Source organism: Ctenopharyngodon idella, chromosome 15 (assembly GCF_019924925.1).
Source record: "Ctenopharyngodon idella isolate HZGC_01 chromosome 15, HZGC01, whole genome shotgun sequence".
Lineage (NCBI taxonomy): Eukaryota > Metazoa > Chordata > Actinopteri > Cypriniformes > Xenocyprididae > Ctenopharyngodon > Ctenopharyngodon idella.
The window spans coordinates 19,890,066-19,914,109 of record NC_067234.1 but is presented as its reverse complement, the minus strand read 5'-3'; the positions used below and the strand labels follow the sequence as shown (position 1 = coordinate 19,914,109).

Genomic DNA, 24,044 nt, shown 5'->3' with positions numbered 1-24,044 from the left:
TAAATATGATATTTGGGATGGTTCTCCCTATGCAGTGCAAGTAACTGAGCAGATTTGATATGCTGAAAATGACATGCCTTATTAGAAGTATAGGTGTTCACTAATATCAAAAAGATAGCAAATGAACAGCCAATTGCACATTTGTTTTTGCAGTGGCATTTAATTTTCATGTGGCTGATGGCTTTTTACTAGGGGTGTGACGATACATTCAGCTCACGATTCGATAAATATCGTGATACTGGGTTCACGATACGATACGTATCACAATATTTGGAACAAAATTAAAAATGAAACTGAAATTCAATTCAGATTTATTTCCAAAACATTAACAATGTTCAATAACTTTGTTGTACATACAGCTCAATAAAGAATTTACAATATTTCAAGATTTGATTGGGTGTGTCACTGAACAATAAAACTGAATTTTAACATGAAATTAAAATTAGGATAGCTGAAACCTAAGAGAGAACTTATTAAAGCAGTAAAACAATGGTGACACCAGAATAAAAATATTCATGATTCTGAACCTGAAAATACTGAATTGTAGCTACTATGCATATAATGTAAGCCCTTTTTACTGGTAACAATCAGACATTTGGCATTATCACACATATTGCCCAATTGCATTATTATACATTATATTCAACATTAAGTATAGCAGTTTAATGTAGCTAGTACTGTTACTGAAACTCTGTAAATTTTCATTTTTGTGACACATCTCATATTGATATTCCTTGGCAGAAATGAAACACTTATATATCAAAAATGTTTGTATCTTGAAAAGAAAGCATTGTTATGATTTGAATACTTTTTCATTTTAGAGGTCTCAGAGCTTGCAGAAATTTTTGTCTTACATATTTTTGCATCAAAAGTCAAGTCAATTGTATGTGTATAGTGTTTTATTTACAATATGCATTGTAAGCAGCATTATGGTAATTCCTGATATTAATGTTTATAGTACTTTGATGCCTAATTGTGCAGATTTAGTTTAGAGCTGAGCGATGTTATAGTTTACACATTTAATAATGATATAAACAATCAAGCAGTTGAGATTAGCTATAGTATATATCACTTTATGTGAGTTTATTATATGTATGCAGAGAGACATTGGTTATATTGTTAAATGTATGTGATATTTTTTCACACTTCACCCAGGAGTGTCCCAGGATCACTTTAATTTGACAGTTGCATGATTCCAAATATATGTGGCAGAACATGTTATCATACAAAACAATACAGCATTGAGGCGACTGCTACATTGTCGTCAGTAGTCATCATTCTTTGCTGCAACACATTTAAACTTGTACAAAACATTTTTCTTCTTGTGTTTCGAAATGAAAATCTAGGAACAGTGTGAAAGCAAACACCATGAAAGGCCTCTATCACAGACAGTATAAAGTCAAAAGACCACTGGGGCATATAAGTGACATGTAAACAAAAACTACTAAAGCACTAAACTGGACCAGGCCAAGGTTTACTTTTTAGTTTTTATGTATATGTTGTGTTTTTAACATGCACGTTCAGGTTATACTGTACTTAATCTTAACCCACTTACCCTATAGCCACATTTTATTAAAACAAGATTTTTTTTTTTTTTTTTTGCCTCACACTGATATGGATCAATTTTTCATGAAAACAATAATGTCCATGAAACTCCAGATAAGCATATATAATTTTATACTTAATCTTGCCCCTCAATTACAATAAAACCGGCACTGCAAATTTTAAAAGCTATCTGAGACGTTCTTATGCGTACTGGACCATAGGATGGTCACTCCACTCAGGGAGATGAGAGATCTTCTCTTCTGTGTTGGGCTGGATGGGCCAACCCCACGCTTTGAAGAAGGGGCACAAATTCAGGTTGACCACCTTGGAGAAGGTCTCAGCATACAGATTCATCTTGCCTGCATTATCATTTGGCACTCCACTCATATCATGGTAGATGGCAAAAACTTTCTTAAAAGCATCCCAGCCAAATTTTTCCTGAAGCTTGAAAAAAAAGAAAAGAAAAAAAAGGTTAGAGAGATGATGTGAGATCACACAAAAATAGGTATAAATATATTTTTTTATATTTATATAATTATATTTTTATAATAATTACATAAAATAACATTTTTATATTTATTTCACATGATTTTATTTTTTTGTTTTTTAAATTACAAATTTCTTTTTAAAAAATTAACTGAAAAAAAGAGTAAATCATTACTTCCAAGGCTCACAAATAATCCATTCTTGCTTTAAAATTTCAATGCTAGCAGGCTAATGTTAGCATTTCCCAGATCACCTGCACCTTTAAACAATCTGCTAAAACAATATTCGCAGTCTGTTTACCTGCATGTAAGTCTCGAGTGCTGTCCACACACTCCAGCTATTTAAATCCTTACCGCCATTGCAATACATCTTGGTACGAGCCTGGCGGTTTTCTAGAGTCATGTTGGGATGAGCATTAGCTCTATTCAATCGCAGCACTTCCTCATGTATGTACACTGACCACAGGTTGCAGGTGCACTCAGTGGTGTGTGGAGGGAACTCCCAAACTCCACGCTGCTGGTTATGACCCAACTCATGAATTTGTCCCCAAAGACCACTTTTATAGGCTTCCTCTATGTTTATTAGTTCTGGGGCAGAGATGGAGTGCATCATGATGGGATATCCAGAATGCATGAAACCTGAGGGGGTAACAGGAGGAACAGTGTTATCATTAGGATTGTGTGAATATAATTAATAATAATGCCATGATTCTGTAATTGTGATGGTTCTTTATCTCAGCAATAGTACCACTGACCGCAAGAGATTTGAACATCCGCAACAAACCGCTCCTTGCGGGGAAACTTGGCAGGCTTTGCTGCCAGGTCAGCTATGCTTCTCATTATGGCATCCCAAAGTTTAGCCACCTCATCAGGGCGGTCCAGATTCCTTATAAACTGGGATTCTAATGTGATGATGATATTCTCAAACTCAAGTTCTGCCCAGGGGGCAGGTGCCGAACGGATCCTGCTCACCCAGTCAGCTACACTTGTCTCTCCTGAGGGACAAAACAAGTTTTACCACATACCTTTAAATGTTCTGAATAGAAACCTTACTGTGATGCTCACTGAACATTAATTCAGAATTCTTACCAGATTTGAAGTATGGAGCCTGTACTGAGACCTGCACGACAATTTCCACCCCATCCACTTTGCTCTGGGGAGGTGCAATTAGGTAGATGAGCCCTCCCCACAGATTCCTGACCTGGACCATTTCTTTGTTTAAGGGGAATCGCTCATGGACCACAGGAGCCCGTTTCAGGACATTTGCTCCACCAATGTTATCTGTCTGGCAACCAAGCTGCACCTATATAGAGTATCTCTTCATGTTAATAACATGCTCTCCAAGCCCTATGAGCAATAAATTTGTTTCTAGAATGACAAGTATATTACAAACAACACTATTCCTTTATTGGAAACATGTAATGTATATAGACTATTGATTACCTGATAATTTTTCCCAACAATCTCTGGAGGTATTGTTATGAATGTCTTCATACCAGGAGAAAGATATAAGCCTGTGCTTATCCATTCTTCACAAGCTGAAACAAGTAATTTTATAGTGCTCAGAAATTGTAAAACTTAAACAAGGAATAACATTTTCCTTTTGCATTTGGCAAGAAACCTTTCATACCCGCAGTGTTTGCACTGATCCGAACTCTTGCATTAGACACAGTGGGCAAGTCGGGTCTGTCCTTGATGATGTATGGAAGAAGGGCATCAGGATTAGGCGACACTTTGTATACCTCAGTCCCAATGTGGAGCATCAGGTGGTCTTTGGCACTCTCAACAGGACAATTACTGCACACCTGTGGAACACCTACCTCCTTCACTATGTCAGTAAGAAGTGCTAGCACTGAAGTGTAGGCGGCACTGTCATGAGAACACATACAAAGGTAATTTGCACAGTCGCAGCCCAGCTGCTTCAAGCAGCCCTGTTCATGATCAGTCAGTTTTTGCCCCTGCCTTACATGTTCGACAAATCGCTGCAGCATGCTACGAAAGTGGTACCCCTCTCTACACCTATGCTCTATTTCTGGTGCCTTATATAATCCTCCACCCAAGGTGTTGCCTAAGAGGCTCAATCCCATCTTGTTAAGAATGTGATTTCCTGGGCATTCGGTCAACACATTGCAGCCAGGGTGGGTCTGGGCCCAATACCAGGCATGACCCCCAATCAGAAGACCTCCGCCTTCAGCAACAAATTCTTGGATCTCTGCACACTGGGCATCACTGTAAGAAGTGCAGACGTAGACACTTAGATCTTCTCTGAAGCCAGTCAACTGGCAATCTAAACCTGATTTGCTCAGTACCGTGTGGGCTGCTTTGAGGCTGGGTAGGATCCCAATAACACCCGTCCGACCCTCATCAAGCCACTTGATAGCATTGATCATGAATGTGGACAGAGAGTCCCGGCTCAGGTAGCTTTCATGGGATACCAGAATTACTCGACCTTGTCCATAATATGCACCAGCAATAAATGCTTTTCCAGCCGGAGTGACCGCAATGGGAAATGCTAATGGTCCGTGCACCATCACCTCAGATGCTATAGCCTCTCCTTTGGTGTCAAACTCGGACACACCTTGTAGCAGGAACTCAAGATCATCTTTGAAGTCTTTGCCTATTCTGAAAAAAGACAAGACAGACGGTGAAACGCATGGTTTGTTAAAGAATGGGTAAAAAGCAAAAATGTATGCTGAACTTACGATACAGCAAGCCAATTAGAAGGGATATTTCTTGGAACAGGAAATTTGCCAACTTCTCTTGGGTGTTTAGAGAAATAAATTCCTGCAACACTGCACACCTTGTTTCCTGGGAAGTTCCTTATAGTGTTTTCTTGTGGATGGTCATAAGACCAACTCCAGGCTTGGCCAGCAATGATCAAACCACCTCCAGCTTTGAGGAAAGCAATCAGATCCTTTGCACAGGTCTCGACTCTGTAAGCATCTGTGATATATATAGCTAATCCATCCCGAAAGTCTCCTAGCTCTGTCTTGATAGGGGAGCAGTTCAAGTTGTCAGCCACTGAACGTAAACTCCCCTTGATCCCTACAATGCCGGAATCACCGGTACGTGGCATGAGCCATATTATGGCATTCTTTATGAGGCCAGGAAAGCGTGTTAGGTATTCCTCATGCCCCAACACCACTATACGTCCCTGACCGTAATGAGATGCAGCCATCAGCACCTGACCTCTTGGATTCATGGCAAGTGGAAAGGCATGTTCACCTATTAGTACGAGATCGCTGGGCACTGCTTCCGCTTGGAAATCAAGCTCCTGCAGCCCAGACATGAGAGTGCAGTAGTCCTGTTGACGTGCCATGGTGAACTAGTTATGTTTAGTAAGTGAATTCAAATCAATCACTCTTAACTAACAATCAGATGTACAGGGTCTGAACACTGGGTTTGTTCAACCAGAGCTTGTGCATGCAGAAAAATGACACCGATTGGTTTTCAGTCCTACACAAAGACAGAAAATGAGAAGAGAAAAAAAAAACAAGTTGTATATATTTAGAAAAATACAAAAATTTTGTTAAAAAAAATTATATTGTATAATATACTATATAAAAATATGATATAAACAATTTAAACTTTACATCCCATCCCAATTGTGGCTATATATGTAATATGCACACACTCACCTTTATCTGTAGATAAACCAGCTCAAATGACTTTCCTTATTAGCTCTGTGTAATTACTGGGTGAATATGTTTGTGGCTATGACTATGGCCCATAAGGAGCACACCCAGCATGCCCATAAATACTCCTTTTTTTAATTTTGTTTGTTCATAATGATGATCACATGATCCTTCAGAAATCATTCTAATATGTGGATTTGCTGCTCAAGAAACTTTTCTCACTAATTATTATCAATGTTGAAAACAGTTGTGCTGCTTAATATTTTTGTAGAAACTGTGATAGATTTTTTTTTTTTTTTTTTTTCAGGGTTCAAAAGCAAAGTTAAAAAAAAAAAACAGCATTTATTTGGAATAGAATTTTTTTTTTTTTTGTAATATTATAAATGTCTTTACAGTCAATTTGATCAATTTAATGCATCCTTGCTGAATAAAAGTATTAATTTATTACCTTACTGACCCCGAACTATTTGAATGGAAGTTTTGAATGCAAGTTTGAAAGTTTAGTGTAGTAGATGTATTTCCCTTAACTTATTTATTTACGAATGGTAATACATTGTGTTTTTCAGGTTTTTGTTTCCACAGCCCCTTGTATTTGTGGGAACATCTGTGTGAGAAGGTGAATCACTATTGTGGTTATTTGTAGTTGTCTATTAGAGGAATTGCATTATAAAGTTGTATCATTTGCTTTACTTACATACAACAAGCAGCAAGTTTGGTTACAGTAGCCTGTGTATATTAAAGGTACAGTAATGTTGATATTTAAAATAACCAAAACAAACATGCCCCTACCCAAAAGGATCACACCCCTTGATAGCTCCGCCCCCTTACTGGTGATTGGCTACAAGTGTGTTTTGGTGCTCGTTCCAATCCACTTTCAGCAGCGTTTCTCAGAAATGACTTACTGCACCTTCAAGACACCGTTGTGTTTTTGCAGGCAAATGGTGGAGTGACTATAGACGTGTCACAGAGCTTCTATGTAGGAGGTGAGCTCAATTCAATTCAAGTCTCAGTACTTTGATTTGAGGCCAATTTCATTGAACTAAAGAGTAGTTTAATGGTATTTTTATTTGGAAGCCTTTTTTATGTAGTTAACTTATATTACTGGGTACTTTTATAAGTAAGTACACTGTAAGTACCCCCCCCCCCCCCCCCCCCCCAACCCTACCCTCCCTTTCGCCCATTACTCCGACCTGCAAATACCCACACTTGAAATATAGTGCAACAATTTTATCTTCTTTTTTTTTTTTTTTTTTTTTTCATTTTCAGCACAGCCCAAAATGACCCAATAACATATGCTCAGTAATGTTTCCCCTCATTTTACAGATGCAGCAGGACGTCCTGCTAACTGGGCTCCGGGGAAAAAGAAGAAAGACTTCTCCTGCAGTGACAGACTGATAATGACGTTAACTGCAGTCTTCATTACACATAAGCAGATTGAATGTGTTACTGTTATTAAGAGTTACTGTATTTTATAATGAATTGTTGATGCAAATAATGTGTAATTGTTGTGCTTTTCATGCTCCATTTTAGTATAACAAAAAAGGGAAACTGTACAATGGTATGGGCTTTTGGCAAAACACAGCTTTACAGGGTTTTTTCTTCTTCTTCTTATCTCTTGTGCCCTCAGTTTGCCCTCAACATTGCTCTTCAGTTTGACACCCCAGAGGAATACTTCTTGGGCTGGAAACCTGCTTAGTTCAGTTTGCCAGAGTTTGACCCTGTAAACTTTTCGGATGTTTTTGTTTCCCTTAGAAATTTTCTGCAGTGTATTCATGTATGGTTATTAGGGCCAGAGCACCGACAGTGTGAGGACCCTATTGTAATTGCTCAGTCTATTATTTTTCTTCTCCGAAATGAATCAGGGCCTAAACATACTTGAAAACTCATGAAACTTTGCACGCGTCAGAAGTGGTGAAAATTTACGTCAGATATGGGTTTCTGAATTAGGTGTGGCAAAAATGGCTCGATAGCGCCACCTACAAAGTTTCAATTAAGTGCCTGTCGTGCTACGTTTCACGTACAGGTATGAAATTCGATAGACACATATAACAGCACAATACCTACAAAAAAGTCCCTGGGTGCAAAATCTGAAAACCCAACAGGAAGTGAAATATTTTGAATTTTCTCTGCAAAATTTTGGCTTTTTTGCCATTTCCAAACGTTGTACTTTAACAAACTCCTCCTAGAGCTTTAATCAGATCAACATCATATTTGGTCAGTCTAATCTAAAGGCCTTTGCAACGTTAAATTGCAAAGATCTTGAGTTTTCGCTGAAGGGCGTGTCCGTGGCAGCCTGACAAAGTTCGATGTTTCGCCATGAAACAGGAAGTTGTTGTAACTCAGGCATGCAGTGTCCGATCTGCCCCAAATTTCACGTGTTTGATAAGAGTCCTGGCCTGAAGGCATCTACATGACAATATTCAGTTACAGTCATAGCACCACCTGCTGGCAACAGGAAATGTCATGTTTTACACTGTGATTAACTCCTCGTAGAGATTTAACCAGATCAAAATCATATTTGGTCAGTCTAATCTTGAAGCCTTAACAACGTTAACTTGCTAAGGTCTTGATTTTTCGTTGAAGGACGTGTCCGTGGCGGCCTAAAAAAGTCTGATGTTTCGCCATGAAAGAGGAAGCTGTTGTAACTCAGACATATAATGTTTGATCTACTCCAAAATTCACATGTTTGATAACAGTCCTGGCCTGAAGACATCTACTTGGCTATGTTTCATAATAGTCAAAGCGCCACCTGCTGGCAGCAGGAACTGTGGTGCATCAAAATGATTTTGCCATATTTCTCCTCTATTTATCCGCTTAAATGAATATCACCCACTGTTCAGTTTTCCTAAGGCCACCAGGTGGCGGTAAGCCCGGGTGCGAGGGCCCTTTCATCGCTGCTTGTAGCTTTATTATTCTTACGCTTCTGACAAATTAATTGCTTTTTGAGGGCCTAAACATGCACAAAAACTCATGAAACTTTGCACACGGATCAGAAGTGGTGAAAATTTACGTCTGTTATGGGTTTCAGAATTAGGTGTGGCAAAATGGCTCGATAGCGCCACCTACAAAATTTCAATGAAGTGCCCCTTGCGCTATGTTTCATGTACAGGTATGAAATTCTGTACACACATGTAACAGCAGATATTTAGAATTTTCTCTGCAAAATTTGTGCAATTTTTGCCATTTCCACACATTGTACTTTAACGAACTCCTCCTAGAGCTTTAATCAGATCAACATCATATTTGGTCAGTCTAATCTAAAGGCCTTTGCAACGTTAAATTGCAAAGATCTTGAGTTTTCGCTGAAAATGAAAATGAAAAATCCTGAAAAACATGTTATGGTTTCCACAAAAGTTTTAAGCAGCACAACTGTTTTCAACACTAAAAATAATAAGAAGAAGAAATGCGTCTTGAACAGCAAATAAGCATATTAGAATGATTTCTGAAGGATCATGTGACACTGAAGACTGGAGTAATGATGCTGAAAATTCAAATAAAATAAATAAAATAAATAAATTACATTTCAAAATATATTTAAATAAAAAACAGTTATTTTAAATTGTAATAACATTTAACAATATTACTGTTTTTACAGTATTTTTGATCAAATAAATGCAGTCTTGGTGAGCATGAGAGACTGCTTTTAAAAGCATTTAAAAAAAAAAAAACTCTCACTGACCCCAAACATTTGGACATTACTGTACTAAGCATCTGTAATAATGTTTTTTTGTGTTTTTGTATCATTGTCCAGAGGAAATTAGACTCTAAAATGCGTCTTTATGATCCTCCTGCATGACACCTCCCTCACATCTACCAAACAGGAAGTCATTGTAGCAGTGGGAACCCCTGTGTTTTTATTTTTTGCAGCAGGCAAATCCACGTTCTTCCAGACACATGTCATTCCAAAAGGCTATGCATATGTGAACAGGGTGAGTTGAGTGACATAGCTAACACAACAGAGAACCCACAGACAAGTAGATCTCCAAGAGCAGGATTGAGCATTTCTGGTTTAGAAGATTTGAAGGTTCTACATGTGTATAATGGACATAAACTCTAGGACATGCTTGGCTCCTGGCAGCATTGTGTGTCAGCCTGTGAACGCTCTCTGAAGGAAGGCCAGAGCGTAGTGGTGGACAACACTAACCCTGACCCCGAGTCTAGAAAAAGGTGCCTACCTCTATTTGCAGATGCTTATTTGTCTTTGTCTTTCAACTGAAATGGCACCATCAATGATTTTCTCCACAGATATGTAGATGTCAGTCAAAACGCTGGAGTCCCCTGCAGGTGTTTCAGCTTCACTGCGAGTCTGGAACAAGCAAAGCATAACAACAGGGTATATGTCTTTACTGTGGTCACCATGAAATCAAAATGAACAATAATAAAGGAATATAAATTAGGATATTTTACTTCAATTTTACAATTTTTGTTTGGTAGCCGCTTTTGCCAGTCATTGATCTTTTTTTTTTTTTATGTTTTTTTTTTTTAATTATGTTTTTAATGCCATGCATTTCACCCTTTTGAAGGTTTTTTTTTTTTTTTTTACAGTGTACATTGTCTCAGTAAACAAGATGATGCAAAGAAAATGAACAGAATATGAACCAAATCCAAGAAATTATAATTCTGATAGAAATTCTAATTAGAATCCTGTACAATTTTCTTTCTGGAATCCTTTAGGATATTTTGTGTCAAGGATGTCACTTGGTAACGTTCCCAGAACATTCAGAGACGGTCATGATGTGGAGTTCTTTTAAAGGGTTTGGGGACGTTATTTGGTGGACCTTCAGGGAACATTCAGGACGTTCTGGGAATGTTTAGGGGACTATTACTACGTTCGGTTAACTTCCCAAATGTCCTCTTTGTAACGTTCTCGCGCGAACATAAAATAACCAAAACAGAATGTCCCCCTAAAGTCATATCGGGAACGTTATTAAATGACCAACAGAGGACCGTGTTGGTACGTTCTGTTAACGTCCCAAATGTCTTTATAACGTTCTTATGTGAAAATAAAATAACCAAAAAAGAACGTACCCCTAAAGATATATAAGGAACCTTAAACTGTAGCACTTTCATTACCAAAACAGGACGTTTTAGGAATGTCCCTATTGTTTTGTAAAGCCCCTGCCCTTTTGATTGCGAAAGTGAAAGTGCCCTTTGTGGTCGCATCGCGGTGCCCCTGCGTTCCCATTGACAAGCAGAATCACCCCAGGACAATGGAAGCTGATCAAAAACCAGTTTAGTTTTATAAGGCTTTCATAAAGACATAAGTTACTTATACAGATGGTGTGTTGTTAAATCTGTCACATCTTTTCCAGGAATAACGTAATATTCTATTGTTTTAGAATGTTCCACAACAGTTGGCCGGCTCTGTTGACTGGGATCTCCATGTTAATGGTAAGAAAAAGAAGGGAAAGTTAAAAGTTTTTAAAAATGTATGAACTTCTCTTTTCTTTAGAATGAAAAACAAACATGAGGGCTTTTCAAACTTTAAATAGTTTACCGGATGATTGTTAACCCCAAGTAAATGGAATCCTAGGTTATCTTGATTCACGTTTCACACTATTTACTTGGGGTTAACAATTAGTATTCATACAAAGTGTTTTACACTGTAAATTACTACCATGGATCACAGAAACTGCGCTCCACTTAAACGGCTGCACAACAAAAATTCTTCAAAAGTTTAGTGGAAGAGCCGTGCTTTCTGATATTGAAAGAGGCCTATATGAATGATCAATATATTAAATTATAGAACAGTAGGCTATATTTGAAAATATTCAGAATAATATATTTGTAAATACATTACAATAGCTATACTGAATAATAGGGAATTGCCGCTTTTCATATAGCCTAACATTTGGCTATTTAAAAATATGTGACAATATATTTACTAATATATCATAGTGTATGTAATTTTATATTCAGTAATACACTTCATAATAGGCTATATAGATTTATACAGCCTATGATCAAATATAGTGCGGCACGTGTAATATATTGCAGATATTTAATCATACAAAATAAGCACACGTAAAGAAACATATAACGTACTCCATTACTAACATTTTTTAATTATTTACATTATAAATGCTTTATCATAGTGTTAAAAGTGAAGTTTGGTCAATGGTCAACCTAACCACAGGCTCTAATCTTCAGCGCAATGGTAACCCCCCCAAAAAATCACACATACCAGAAAACCTTTGAAGTAGTGATGTTACGTTCTGTGCCGAGGCTTCGGAGCGTGTGTCGAGAAATCGCGCGTATGGACGCTTGTATAGCTTTAGACCAATGACGTCATTGATGACGTCCGAAGCCTCGCTTGTGCCTGACTGGTTCATTAAGTGAAGCCTCAAGAAATGAACCCTTTTATAAACCACTTTTTTTTAAAGTATATTTGGCAAAATACATTTTGAATTGGTACATGTCTAGACACAGAGACATCAAGAATCAGCTTGTAAATCTCAACAACAGTGACATGCTTCATGCTGCAATGGATGAGTTAAACTATGATGGCTCCCAGCATGCATTGCAGCATGAACGTCACCGTTGTTGAGATTTATACGCTGATTCTTGATGTCTCTGTGTCTAGATCTATACCAGCTCAAAACCATGATGGTGACATCAAACTTTATTACCTTCAATAAATCATCCATATGCATCTGTTAATTCTCAATAATAACCTTTGTGCAAATAATCTGGTTATAATAAGTGAAGCTGGTAATGCTGTTTGTTGTTTAATCCTCCTCTGCTGAGATGTAACGGGATGATGTGAATGGTGTGGGGAGTGTCTTGAGTGTTAGTGTGTTTGGCTCTGCTGCTGAACAGTTGTTAATGGTCGCCCGAGAACGTTACAAAGAGGACATTTGGGAAGTTATCAGAATGTTCTATAGTAATAGTCCCCTAAACCTTCCCAGAATGTCCTGAATGTTCCCTGAAGGTCCACCAAATAACGTCCCCCAAACCTTAAAAGAACTCCACATCGTGACCATCTCTGAATGTACTGGGAATGGGTTTTTATCACATCGGCTGAGTTTGATTTTCTTCTCAAATAATGTTTCAAATCCAAAAGTAAGCAAACCTACAGAAAAAGCAGCTGTTTAAACCATTTTAATATAGTTATTTGACTTTTAAAACAGACATGTTGATCTGCTTTAACAAGGCAGAAATGTTTTACTCATACATTTGCAATTTCTGATAAAGAAGCATCTCAACAAAAGTCAAGGGTCAACAGCTCAACTAAATAAGCATACGCTGATCTCCATGATGGTGACCTCAAAAGAAACATTTTCAATAAGATATCAACATCTAAACCTCTGTTAATTCTCAATAAGAACTTCTGTAGATGTGTAACAGAAATAAAATCAATCTGGTTAATAATAAGTGAAGCTGGTAATGCTGTTTGTGGAGCTGTTTAATCAGATCTTCAGAGATTTAATGTTTTCTTTAATGTTTTCAACTTGTTGATTTCATCTAAGGCTGTGGCTGAAGTCAGTTGTAGTTCTTGTGTTTCTCTTTTCTTCAGCGATTCTACTTGTTAACAGCACATGTTCATCATTAAAGCTTAATCATCCCTTAATTAATCACTTAATTATATCATTAACTGTTAGTGCTGGAGCTAAACTCTGCAGGAATGTGGATCTTGAGGTCCGGATTTGAGGACCACTGGTGTATAGTAATACTTGTAAATAAGTATAAATGGGGCTATAATTCATTATAAGCATGGTCTTCATAGAAAGTGTTACCGATATTTTTAATAAAGTCTGAGTGATTTTATTCACGTATATACATTAATCTACTCACACATCTGCTGTGGTAAAGGGAAGCTCAAACGTTAACGTGCGAGAACCAATGAGGTTCATTCTTGTGTATTACGGAGCATGTTTGAGCTTCCGCAAAAGAAACAATGATGTTGGTTCTCACGCATCAAGCGTGTACGGTTGAGCTTCTGGTTATGTTCGCTGATCAATATTTATATGTGAATAAAAGCATAAATTAAATCTGTTTATCATATAAAGCGATCGTGTCTCTTCAGAAAATCTGGACTAACTCTAGTTTTTGAGATCTCTTTATGAACTTTTTGAAGCGTCAAAGCGGTAGCTGCGTAGCTGTCAACTGAGGGACAGAAATCACTCAGATTTTATTAAAAAACATCATCATTTGTGTTCCGAAGATGAACGAAAGTGTTATGGGATTGGAACAACATGAGCGTGAGTAAATGATGACATTTTCATTTTGGGGTGAACTAACCCTGTAATAAATATTCTCTTTATTGAGACGTGTTCTTTAAAACCCCTTTTTAAATTTCCACCCTCATGCAGGAAGGGAACATAACAAAATACAAAATAAGCAAAAGTCAAATAATCAAAATCAATAAGGCAAATCAAATCAAAATAATCAACTCCAAATGATACAAGCAATTAATTCAACATAATGAGTCATATAAGGAACCTTGAACTGCAGCACTTTCATTACCAAAAGAGGATGTTTTAGGAACATCCCTAATGTTCTGTAAAGGTTCATTTTCGTCACCTTTAGAGAACTTTTAGGGAAAGTTGCTCAAGGTCACAAGAACGTCGCCTTCTACGTGGGTGTTTTGTAGAAAATAATAAAGTTTGAATTCACCGTTATGGAGCGTTTGCTTTAGATGGGCTCTTGATTCTTGATATTTTAACATCAGATTTTTTCTGGCTGATTTAACTGTGTTTCCAAAACATGCTTGTTATAACAAAAAATGCAAGAAAAATTCAGTTCTTTAGTGATGGTATATCACTAAAGTGACAAAGTGTGATGGTGCAATCCTCATGGAGTATCCTGGTTTACTGATTTTCTCCAGAAACTAAACTCTGAGTGTATTAACTGTTAGTTTTGCATTAATTAATGGTTAGATTTTTTTATTTTATTTTATTTTTTTTAAGTTTTATTACACAGATAGAGTTTTGAGCAGTGCTTTTTAGACTCACACAGACATCATGAATCAGCGTATGAACCTCAACAATGGTGACAATAAACAAAAATCTTTTTTGTGACTTTAGTAGCTTGTTTTGTGATGCTTAGAGTCAATCTGTTTATCTGAAAATTTTGTCACCATTGTTGAGGTTCATATGCAGAATAGTCTGAGTAATTTCTGCACAATGCTAAAACTTTCAAAATATCAAAGCAGGACAGGATTTTATGCATTATCATGAGACTACAACAACATGGAAAAAATACAACATTCAGAGATCATTGAATGAGAACACTTCATGATGATAAAATCATCAACAGTGAGCAACCAAATTTGATCAGAGTTTTTTTTCTCACAATTTTTTTTTTTTTGTAACAGATGTGTTTTATAAATCGTGCCTGCAGAAAAGGCAAAATGTTTTAGGTCTGTGCAACTTGCGGACCGTTGTGTTGTCCCTGTTATCGGTGTACATACTAATAAGTGAAGCTGGTAATGCTGTTTGTGGAGTTGTTTAATCAGATCTTGAGAGATTTAATGTCTTTTATCTTCAGTTGATTTCATCTAAGGCTGTGGTTGAAGTCATAGTTCTTGTTGTTCCTCTGTCCTTCTGTGATTCTGCTCGTTATCACCTAATTAGCTCATTAACTCCAACACCAATTCAGTGTTACGTTTAACAACCTGTAGTGTTCACACTGCATAGTGGGCTAAACCATGTGGGGCCTACATGGGTGTGATGGTTGGGAGGTGTCCGGCCAGTGGGACCGTGACAGTTAAGGGGTTAAGTATATTTGGCAAAATACATTTTGAATTGGTACATGTCTAGACACAGAGACATCAAGAATCAGCAGATAAATCTCAACAACAGTGACATGCTTCTTGCTGCAATGAATGCTGCCATGGATGAGTTAACTATGATGGCTCCCAGCATGCATTGCAGCATGAATGTCACCATTGTTGAGATTTATACGCTGATTCTTGATGTCTCTGTGTTGAAACAGTTAACTGAAAGGTTCACTAAAAGTTCAGAAAAACAAAATCAAGATTAGAAATTGTTTTTTTTCAGCACCACTTGAGGGTTTATTACTATTATTATTGGTGGGGAATCGGTTTGGAAATAATGTATGTGATTTAGTTTATTTTGTATTTTTGTGTATTTGTAACAGATTGCTAGTTTTAATTTAATTGATCTCGTTATGCTGAGTTAATTGCTTGTATCATTTGGAGTTGATTATTTTGATTTGATTTGCCTTATTGATTTTGATTATTTGACTTTTGCTTATTTTGTATTTTATTATGTTCCCTTCCTGCATGAGGGTGGAAATTTAAAAAGGGGTTTTAAAGAACATGTCTCAATAAAGAGAATATTTATTACAGGGTTAGTTCACCTCAAAATGAAAATGTCATCATTTACTCACGCTCATGTTGTTCCAATCCCATAACACTTTCGTTCATCTTTGGAAGACAAATGATGATGTTTTTTAATAAAATCTGAGTGATTTCTGTCCCTCCGTTGACAGCTACGCAGCTACCGCTTTGACGCTTCAAAACGTTCATAAAGAGATCTCAAAAACTAGAGTTAGTCCAGATTTTCTGAAGAGACACGATCGCTTTATATGATAAACAGATTTAATTTATGCTTTTATTCACATATAAATATTGATCAGCGAACATAACCAGAAGCTCAACCGTACACGCTTGATGCGTGAGAACAAATATCATTGCTTCTTTTGCGGAAGCTCAAACATGCTCCGTAATACACAAGAATGAACCTCATTGGTTCTCGCACATTAAGCAAGCACGTTTGAGCTTCCCTTTACCACAGCAGATGTGTGAGTAGATTAATGTATATACGTGAATAAAATCACTCAGACTTTATTAAAAATATCGGTAACACTTTCTATGAAGACCATGCTTATAATGAATTATAGCCCCATTTATACTTATTTACAAGTATTACTATACACCAGTGGTCCTCAAATCCAGACCTCAAGATCCACATTCCTGCAGAGTTTAGCTCCAGCACTAACAGTTAATGATATAATTAAGTGATTAATTAAGGGATGATTAAGCTTTAATGATGAACATGTGCTGTTAACAAGTAGAATCGCTGAAGAAAAGAGAAACACAAGAACTACAACTGACTTTAGCCACAGCCTTAGATGAAATCAACTGAAGTTGAAAACATTAAAGAAAACATTAAATCTCTGAAGATCTGATTAAACAGCTCCACAAACAGCATTACCAGCTTCACTTATTATTAACCAGATTGATTTTATTTCTGTTACACATCTACAGAAGTTCTTATTGAGAATTAACAGAGGTTTAGATGTTGATATCTTATTGAAAATGTTTCTTTTGAGGTCACCATCATGGAGATCAGTGTTTGCTTATTTAGTTGAGCTCTTGATCCTGGACTTTTGTTGAGATGCTTCTTTATCAGAAATTGCAAATGTTTGAGTAGAACATTTTTGCTTTGTTAAAGCAGATCAATATGTCTGTTTTAGTGGTCAATTTAAGGTTTGGGGGACTATTACTATAGGACATTCTGATAATTTTCCAAATGTCCTCTTTGTGACGTTCTTGCGCGCCCTAAACTCATATCGGGAACGTTATTAAATGACCAACAGAGGACTGCGTGGGAACGTTCAGTTAATGTCCCAAATATCCTCTTTGTAGCTTTCTTATGTGACCATAAAATTAACCAAAATGGAAAGTCCCCCTAAAGTCATATAAGGAACCTTGAACTGCAGCACTTTCATTACCAAAAGAGGACATTTTAGGAACATCCCTAATGTTCTGTAAAGGTTCATTTTCATCACCTTTAGAGAACTTTTAGGGAAAGTTGCTCAAGGTCACGAGAACGTCGCCTTCTACGTGGGTGTTTTGTAGAAAATAATAAAGTTTGAATTCACCGTTATGGAGCGTTTGCTTTAGATGGGCTCTTGATTCTTGATATTTTAACATCAGATTTTTTCTGGCTGATTTAACTGTGTTTCCAAAACATGCTTGTTATAACAAAAAATGCAAGAAAAATTCAGTTCTTTAGTGATGGTATATCACTAAAGTGACAAAGTGTGATGGTGCAATCCTCATGGAGTATCCTGGTTTACTGATTTTCTCCAGAAACTAAACTCTGAATGTATTAACTGTTAATTTTGCATTAATTAACGGTTAGATTTGTTTTTTTGTTTTTTTTTAAGTTTTATTATACAGATAGAGTTTTGAGCAGTGTTTTTTTTAGACTCACACAGACATCATGAATCAGCGTATGAACCTCAACAATGGTGACAATAAACAAAAATCTTTTTTGTGACTTTAGTAGCTTGTTTTGTGATGCTTAGAGTCAATCTGTTTATCTGAAAATTTTGTCACCATTGTTGAGGTTCATATGCAGAATAGTCTGAGTAATTTCTGCGCCATGATAAAACTTTCAAAATATCAAAGCAGGACAGGATTTTATGCATTATCATGGGATTACAACAACATGGAAGAAATACAACATTCAGAGGTCATTGAATAAAAACACTTCATGATGATAAAATCATCAACAATGAGCAACCAAATTTGATCAGAGTTTTTTTTTTTTTTTTTGTAACAAATGTGTTTTATAAATTGTGCCTGCAGAAAAGGCAAAATGTTTTAGGCCTGTGCCACTTGCGGACCGTTGTGTTGTCCCTGTTATCGGTGTACATACTAATAAGTGAAGCTGGTAATGCTGTTTGTGGAGTTGTTTAATCAGATCTTGAGAGATTTAATGTCTTTTATCTTCAGTTGATTTCATCTAAGGCTGTGGTTGAAGTCATAGTTCTTGTTGTTCCTCTGTCCTTCTGTGATTCTGCTCGTTATCACCTAATTAGCTCATTAACTCCAACACCAATTCAGTGTTACGTTTAACAACCTGTAGTGTTCACACTGCATAGTGGGCTAAACCATGTGGGGCCTACATGGGTGTGATGGTTGGGAGGTGTCCGGCCAGTGGGACCGTGACAGTTAAGGGGTTAAGTATATTTGGCAAAATACATTTTGAATCGGTACATGTCTAGACACAGAGACATCAAGAATCAGCAGATAAATCTCAACAACAGTGACATGCTTCTTGCTGCAATGAATGCTGCCATGGATGAGTTAACTATGATGGCTCCCAGCATGCATTGCAGCATGAATGTCACCATTGTTGAGATTTATACGCTGATTCTTGATGTCTCTGTGTTTAAACAGTTGACTGAAAGAATCACTAAAAGTTCAGAAAAACAAAATCAAGATTAGACATTGGATTTCTCAGCACCACTTGAGGGTTTGTTGCTATTATTATTGGTGTGGAATCAATTTGGAAATAATGTATGTGATTTAGTTTATTTTGTGTGTTTGTAACATATTGCTAGTTTTAATTTAATTGATCTCGTTATGTTGAGTTAATTGCTTGTATCATTTGGAGTTGATTATTTTGATTTGATTTGCCTTATTGATTTTGATTATTTGACTTTTGCTTATTTTGTATTTTATTATGTTCCCTTCCTGCATGAGGGTGGAAATTTAAAAAGGGGTTTTAAAGAACACGTCTCAATAAAGAGAATATTTATTACAGGGTTAGTTCACCCCAAAATGAAAATGTCATCATTTACTCACGCTCATGTTGTTCCAATCCCATAACACTTTCGTTCATCTTCGGAACACAAATGATGATGTTTTTTAATAAAATCTGAGTGATTTCTGTCCCTCCGTTGACAGCTACGCAGCTACCGCTTTGACGCTTCAAAAAGTTCATAAAGAGATCTCAAAAACTAGAGTTAGTCCAGATTTTCTGAAGAGACACGATTGCTTTATATGATAAACAGATTTAATTTATGCTTTTATTCACATATAAATATTGATCAGTGAACATAACCAGAAGCTCAACCGTACACGCTTGATGCGTGAGAACAAACATCATTGCTTCTTTTGCGGAAGCTCAAACATGCTCCGTAATACACAAGAATGAACCTCATTGGTTCTCGCACATTAAGCAAGTACGTTTGAGCTTCCCTTTACCACAACAGATGTGTGAGTAGATTAATGTATATACGTGAATAAAATCACTCAGACTTTATTAAAAATATCGGTAACACTTTCTATGAAGACCATGCTTATAATGAATTATAGCCCCATTTATACTTATTTACAAGTATTACTATACACCAGTGGTCCTCAAATCCGGACCTCAAGATCCACATTCCTGCAGAGTTTAGCTCCAGCACTAACAGTTAATGATATAATTAAGTGATTAATTAAGGGATGATTAAGCTTTAATGATGAACATGTGCTGTTAACAAGTAGAATCGCTGAAGAAAAGAGAAACACAAGAACTACAACTGACTTCAGCCACAGCCTTAGATGAAATCAACTGAAGTTGAAAACATTAAAGAAAACATTAAATCTCTGAAGATCTGATTAAACAGCTCCACAAACAGCATTACCAGCTTCACTTATTATTAACCAGATTGATTTTATTTCTGTTACACATCTACAGAAGTTCTTATTGAGAATTAACAGAGGTTTAGATGTTGATATCTTATTGAAAATGTTTCTTTTGAGGTCACCATCATGGAGATCAGCGTATGCTTATTTAGTTGAGCTCTTGATCCTGGACTTTTGTTGAGATGCTTCTTTATCAGAAATTGCAAATGTTTGAGTGAAACATTTTTGCTTTGCTAAAGCAGATCAACATGTCTGTTTTAATGGTCAATTTAATGTTTGGGGGATTATTACTATAAGACATTCTGATAACTTCCCAAATGTCCTCTTTGTAACGTTCTTGCGCGCCCTAAACTCATATCTGGAACGTTATTAAATGACCAACAGAGGACTGCGTGGGAACGTTCAGTTAATGTCGCAAATATCCTCTTTGTAGCTTTCTTATGTGACCATAAAATTAAACAAAATGGAAAGTCCCCCTAAAGTCATATAAGGAACCTTGAACTGCAGCACTTTCATTACCAAAAAAGGACTTTTTAGGAACATCCCTAATGTTCTGTAAAGGTTCATTTTCATCACATTTAGAGAACTTTTAGGGAAAGTTGCTCAAGGTCACGAGAACGTCGCCTTCTACGTGGGTGTTTTATAGAAAATAATAAAGTTTGAATTGAATTATGGAGCGTTTGCTTTAGATGGGCTCTTGATTCTTGACATTTTAACATTAGATTTTTTCTGGCTGCTTTAACTGTGTTTCCAAAACATTCAGCGGTTACATTAGCTCATGCATGTGCTGTTGTCAGCTAATAATTTACTACTGATATACTATTATGACTGATGTGCTGATAATATACATGTTTTCAAACCCCACTCAGGTGCTCCTATATAAACCAAACTGGATAAAAAGAAGGGGAAAGACAGAAGTCCTGGAGTAGACAGCAGTAGATTTGAGACACCGGGTACATGTATGACAGCTGCCCTGAACAATGAAACGCTTCCAGTGATTTTATTCATGAAACCTCACATGATTCTCCTGTTGCTTTGTAAGGGGTTTCCTGCACTCACACCCGTAAAGAAATAGAGCGCAGCTTACTGAAGAAAGCCAGTCTGAATGAGCATTGGAGCTCTGTGAGCCGGACAAACCTGTTGAAAACCAGATCTTAGAGGATGAAATTGACAGAGAAAGTCCAGCTGTGTGGATGTGCCTGAAATGCGACCACAGAGTAAGGGATCAGGTGACTTATTATGACGTGTTGCTATTGACCAGCCACAAATAAACAATGTTGTGATCCTCGTCAGGGCTGCAGGAGATCGGAGAATCAGCCTGCGATCAAGCACTATGAGACGCCTCGATCCGAACCACACTGTTTAGTGCTCAGCCTGGACGTCTGGAGCGTCTGGTGTGACACACATCCACATCCTCACTGAAATGTGGCAGGGTTTGTGCAGGGGTGTAGCCATCACTTCAGAAGTGAGGGGGACAGAAATGTTGGGTGTAATACCACTTTTTATCTGACTTTTTTTTTAATCTCATCTCTTGCTTTTAATTTGAAATCAGTTTGCTTTTAATAAGAAATCAAATACACTGCTGAACAATAACCAATATCTAACAGACCCTCGACCCCTCGATTTTGACTGAGGAAGTGAGTCTACTCATATGTACACCAGATAGCTCCATAAATCACAGGGCAACACGATTGTGATGTCAGCAGATGTTCTTAATTTAACTCTTTCCGACATAACTCTAGTGTAGGATATATTTATATATTATTTATTATATTATTTTGAGACTTGTTTATTATTTTGAGATTTAACCACATTTTTTTTTTTTTTTTTTACTACCTTAAGATGAACAATAAAGTATATTGTTTTACTATTTTAATTGGGTAATTTTATGTATTTTCTACAACAGCCCAACCAAATGGCATATATGGCATATAGTATGATGCATCAAACAAATTAATTAGGGGAAAAATGTAAATAATAAATAAACACCAGCAGATTCCAAGTGATCAAGGGCTTAGGACTTTCCAATTCAACTTATTTCAAGTTTTCCGCCAGTAGTGTGCACTTGTGCAATGTAAGTAAGGACATACATCAAAGTCAAAGTTAGCGAGGGAAGGGCAAAAAAAATTGGATTGGAACGCAGCTGAGACAGCACAACATCTCTGGCCAATGGGAATGAAGACATGCCTACAGGAACAGGAAGCAAGTCAATAGAGTCAATAAAGTTGGAATAATTATAGAGGTCAAGCACTGAAGGTGCTGAAAATTGTATTTGTACAGTTTTGCCATTCATTTCTTTTTCTCACTACTAGCAGTTTATAAATGAGCAGCCATAATATCAATTGGAATGAGTGATGAAGGCCATAATACGAATGTTGTCTACCAGAAGGGACACAGGATAAGAAATCCTATTAGGTCTCATAGATCAAAATCTGTGTAAATGGTTCAATAGATTGACTTGTAGTTTAAAAAAGTATAGAAATCCGTGATCTCCTAAATACTTGGTCATTAGGAATGACTGGACATCTCTAAAATTGTTCACTGTGTTTGGAGTTTTCTTAAGTTTTCTTTTTTTAAGAGACAGTTGTTTATTGGTTACTGTTATTAATCTATCAGCAGATTTTTTTTTTCTATTCATATCTCTGACTAAAATGAAATACTAATATCTCTGGCTGTGTTTTTTCTGAAATGATCTCCTGATGTGATGTGACAGCAGTAATATCTCATACTCATATGTGACTGTCTGTGTGTTTTATTGTAGGACTCTCAGTATTTAGACGTCAGTCCAGTTTCCTCAGGATCAGCTGATGGTGAATAAGGAGCTACAGAGACTGAAGACACAGAGACACACAGCAATCTGTGACTTCACACCAATTTCTTGTTTTTATCTTTTTGTGGGTCTGTTATTCTCAATTACAGTTTCCCACAATGATCAATTACAGGACCTGAACTTACATAAGAACTTTTCTAACTTGTGTAATTTTAAACTCAATTTTAAAATAAATAAATAATTGATTACAATATTCACTATAAAAAGTGACGAATCTAAAACATAAAATAAGCCATAAACATTGTGAAGAAAGTGATTCATTTATCAGTATTTTTTATTACTTTTAGTAAACTCAGAAAGTCTACAGAAGAGATAGATGCTGTAAATGTGTCTACCAGATGCTGTCTATCAGCAGAAGTCCACAAAGACGTTTTACTGAAAATGTATGTCTGTAAAATACTTTTAACCTATTTTTTTATATAATTGTAATAAAGTTTCCATCTAAAATTTCACATCCTTTGACTGGTTTCTTGTATTTTTCCTCTGAACAGTTACCAGTAATTACAAATAGAAACATAGTCTTCTTGATGGAAAGCATTTCTGAAGCCAGCTGCATATTAATTCATTGTATTTTTTTTTTTTTTTTTTTAAATATGGAGAGAGTTTAGCTGAAGGTATAGCTTACTAACAATTTGACAAAGTTATATGTATTCCAAAGGACAGATTGAAAGAAAGATAAACACATTGTTGGATTTATACTAGGTGGACCAGCAGATCAGCTGATATGTACTGATGAATCATTGGCTGGAAGTGGCCGTGTTTGCTGGGTTGATGAATAGATGAAGATGCATCAGTGTAAAGGCAGAGATGAGAGGAATGCAACATTGCTCCCTAGAGGGCTGACGGTCTAAATTGGGTGTGTCACTGAACAATAAAACTGAATTTTAACATGAAATTAAAATTAGGATAGCTGAAACCTAAGAGAGAACTTATTAAAGCAGTAAAACAATGGTGACACCAGAATAAAAATATTCATGATTCTGAACCTGAAAATACTGAATTGTAGCTACTATGCATATAATGTAAGCCCTTTTTACTGGTAAAAATCAGACATTTGGCATTATCACACATATTGCCCAATTGCATTATTATACATTATATTCAACATTAAGTATAGCAGTTTAATGTAGCTAGTACTGTTACTGAAACTCTGTAAA

General features: G+C 36.5%; 1 protein-coding gene across 1 annotated transcript in view; it reads right to left on the bottom strand.

Moving 5' to 3' along the window:
• Positions 1–299: 299 nt before the first annotated feature.
• Positions 300–24,044, bottom strand: part of LOC127495575 (TRPM8 channel-associated factor homolog) — a 28,803-nt gene continuing 5,058 nt past the window's right edge. The window contains exons 6-7 of the mRNA XM_051862500.1: positions 2,332–2,669; positions 300–1,989 (exon numbers count right to left, since the gene is read on the bottom strand). Coding sequence (XP_051718460.1) covers positions 1,747–1,989; positions 2,332–2,669 — 581 coding nt within the window. The 3' untranslated portion in view covers positions 300–1,746. The remainder of the gene's footprint in view (positions 1,990–2,331; positions 2,670–24,044) is intronic.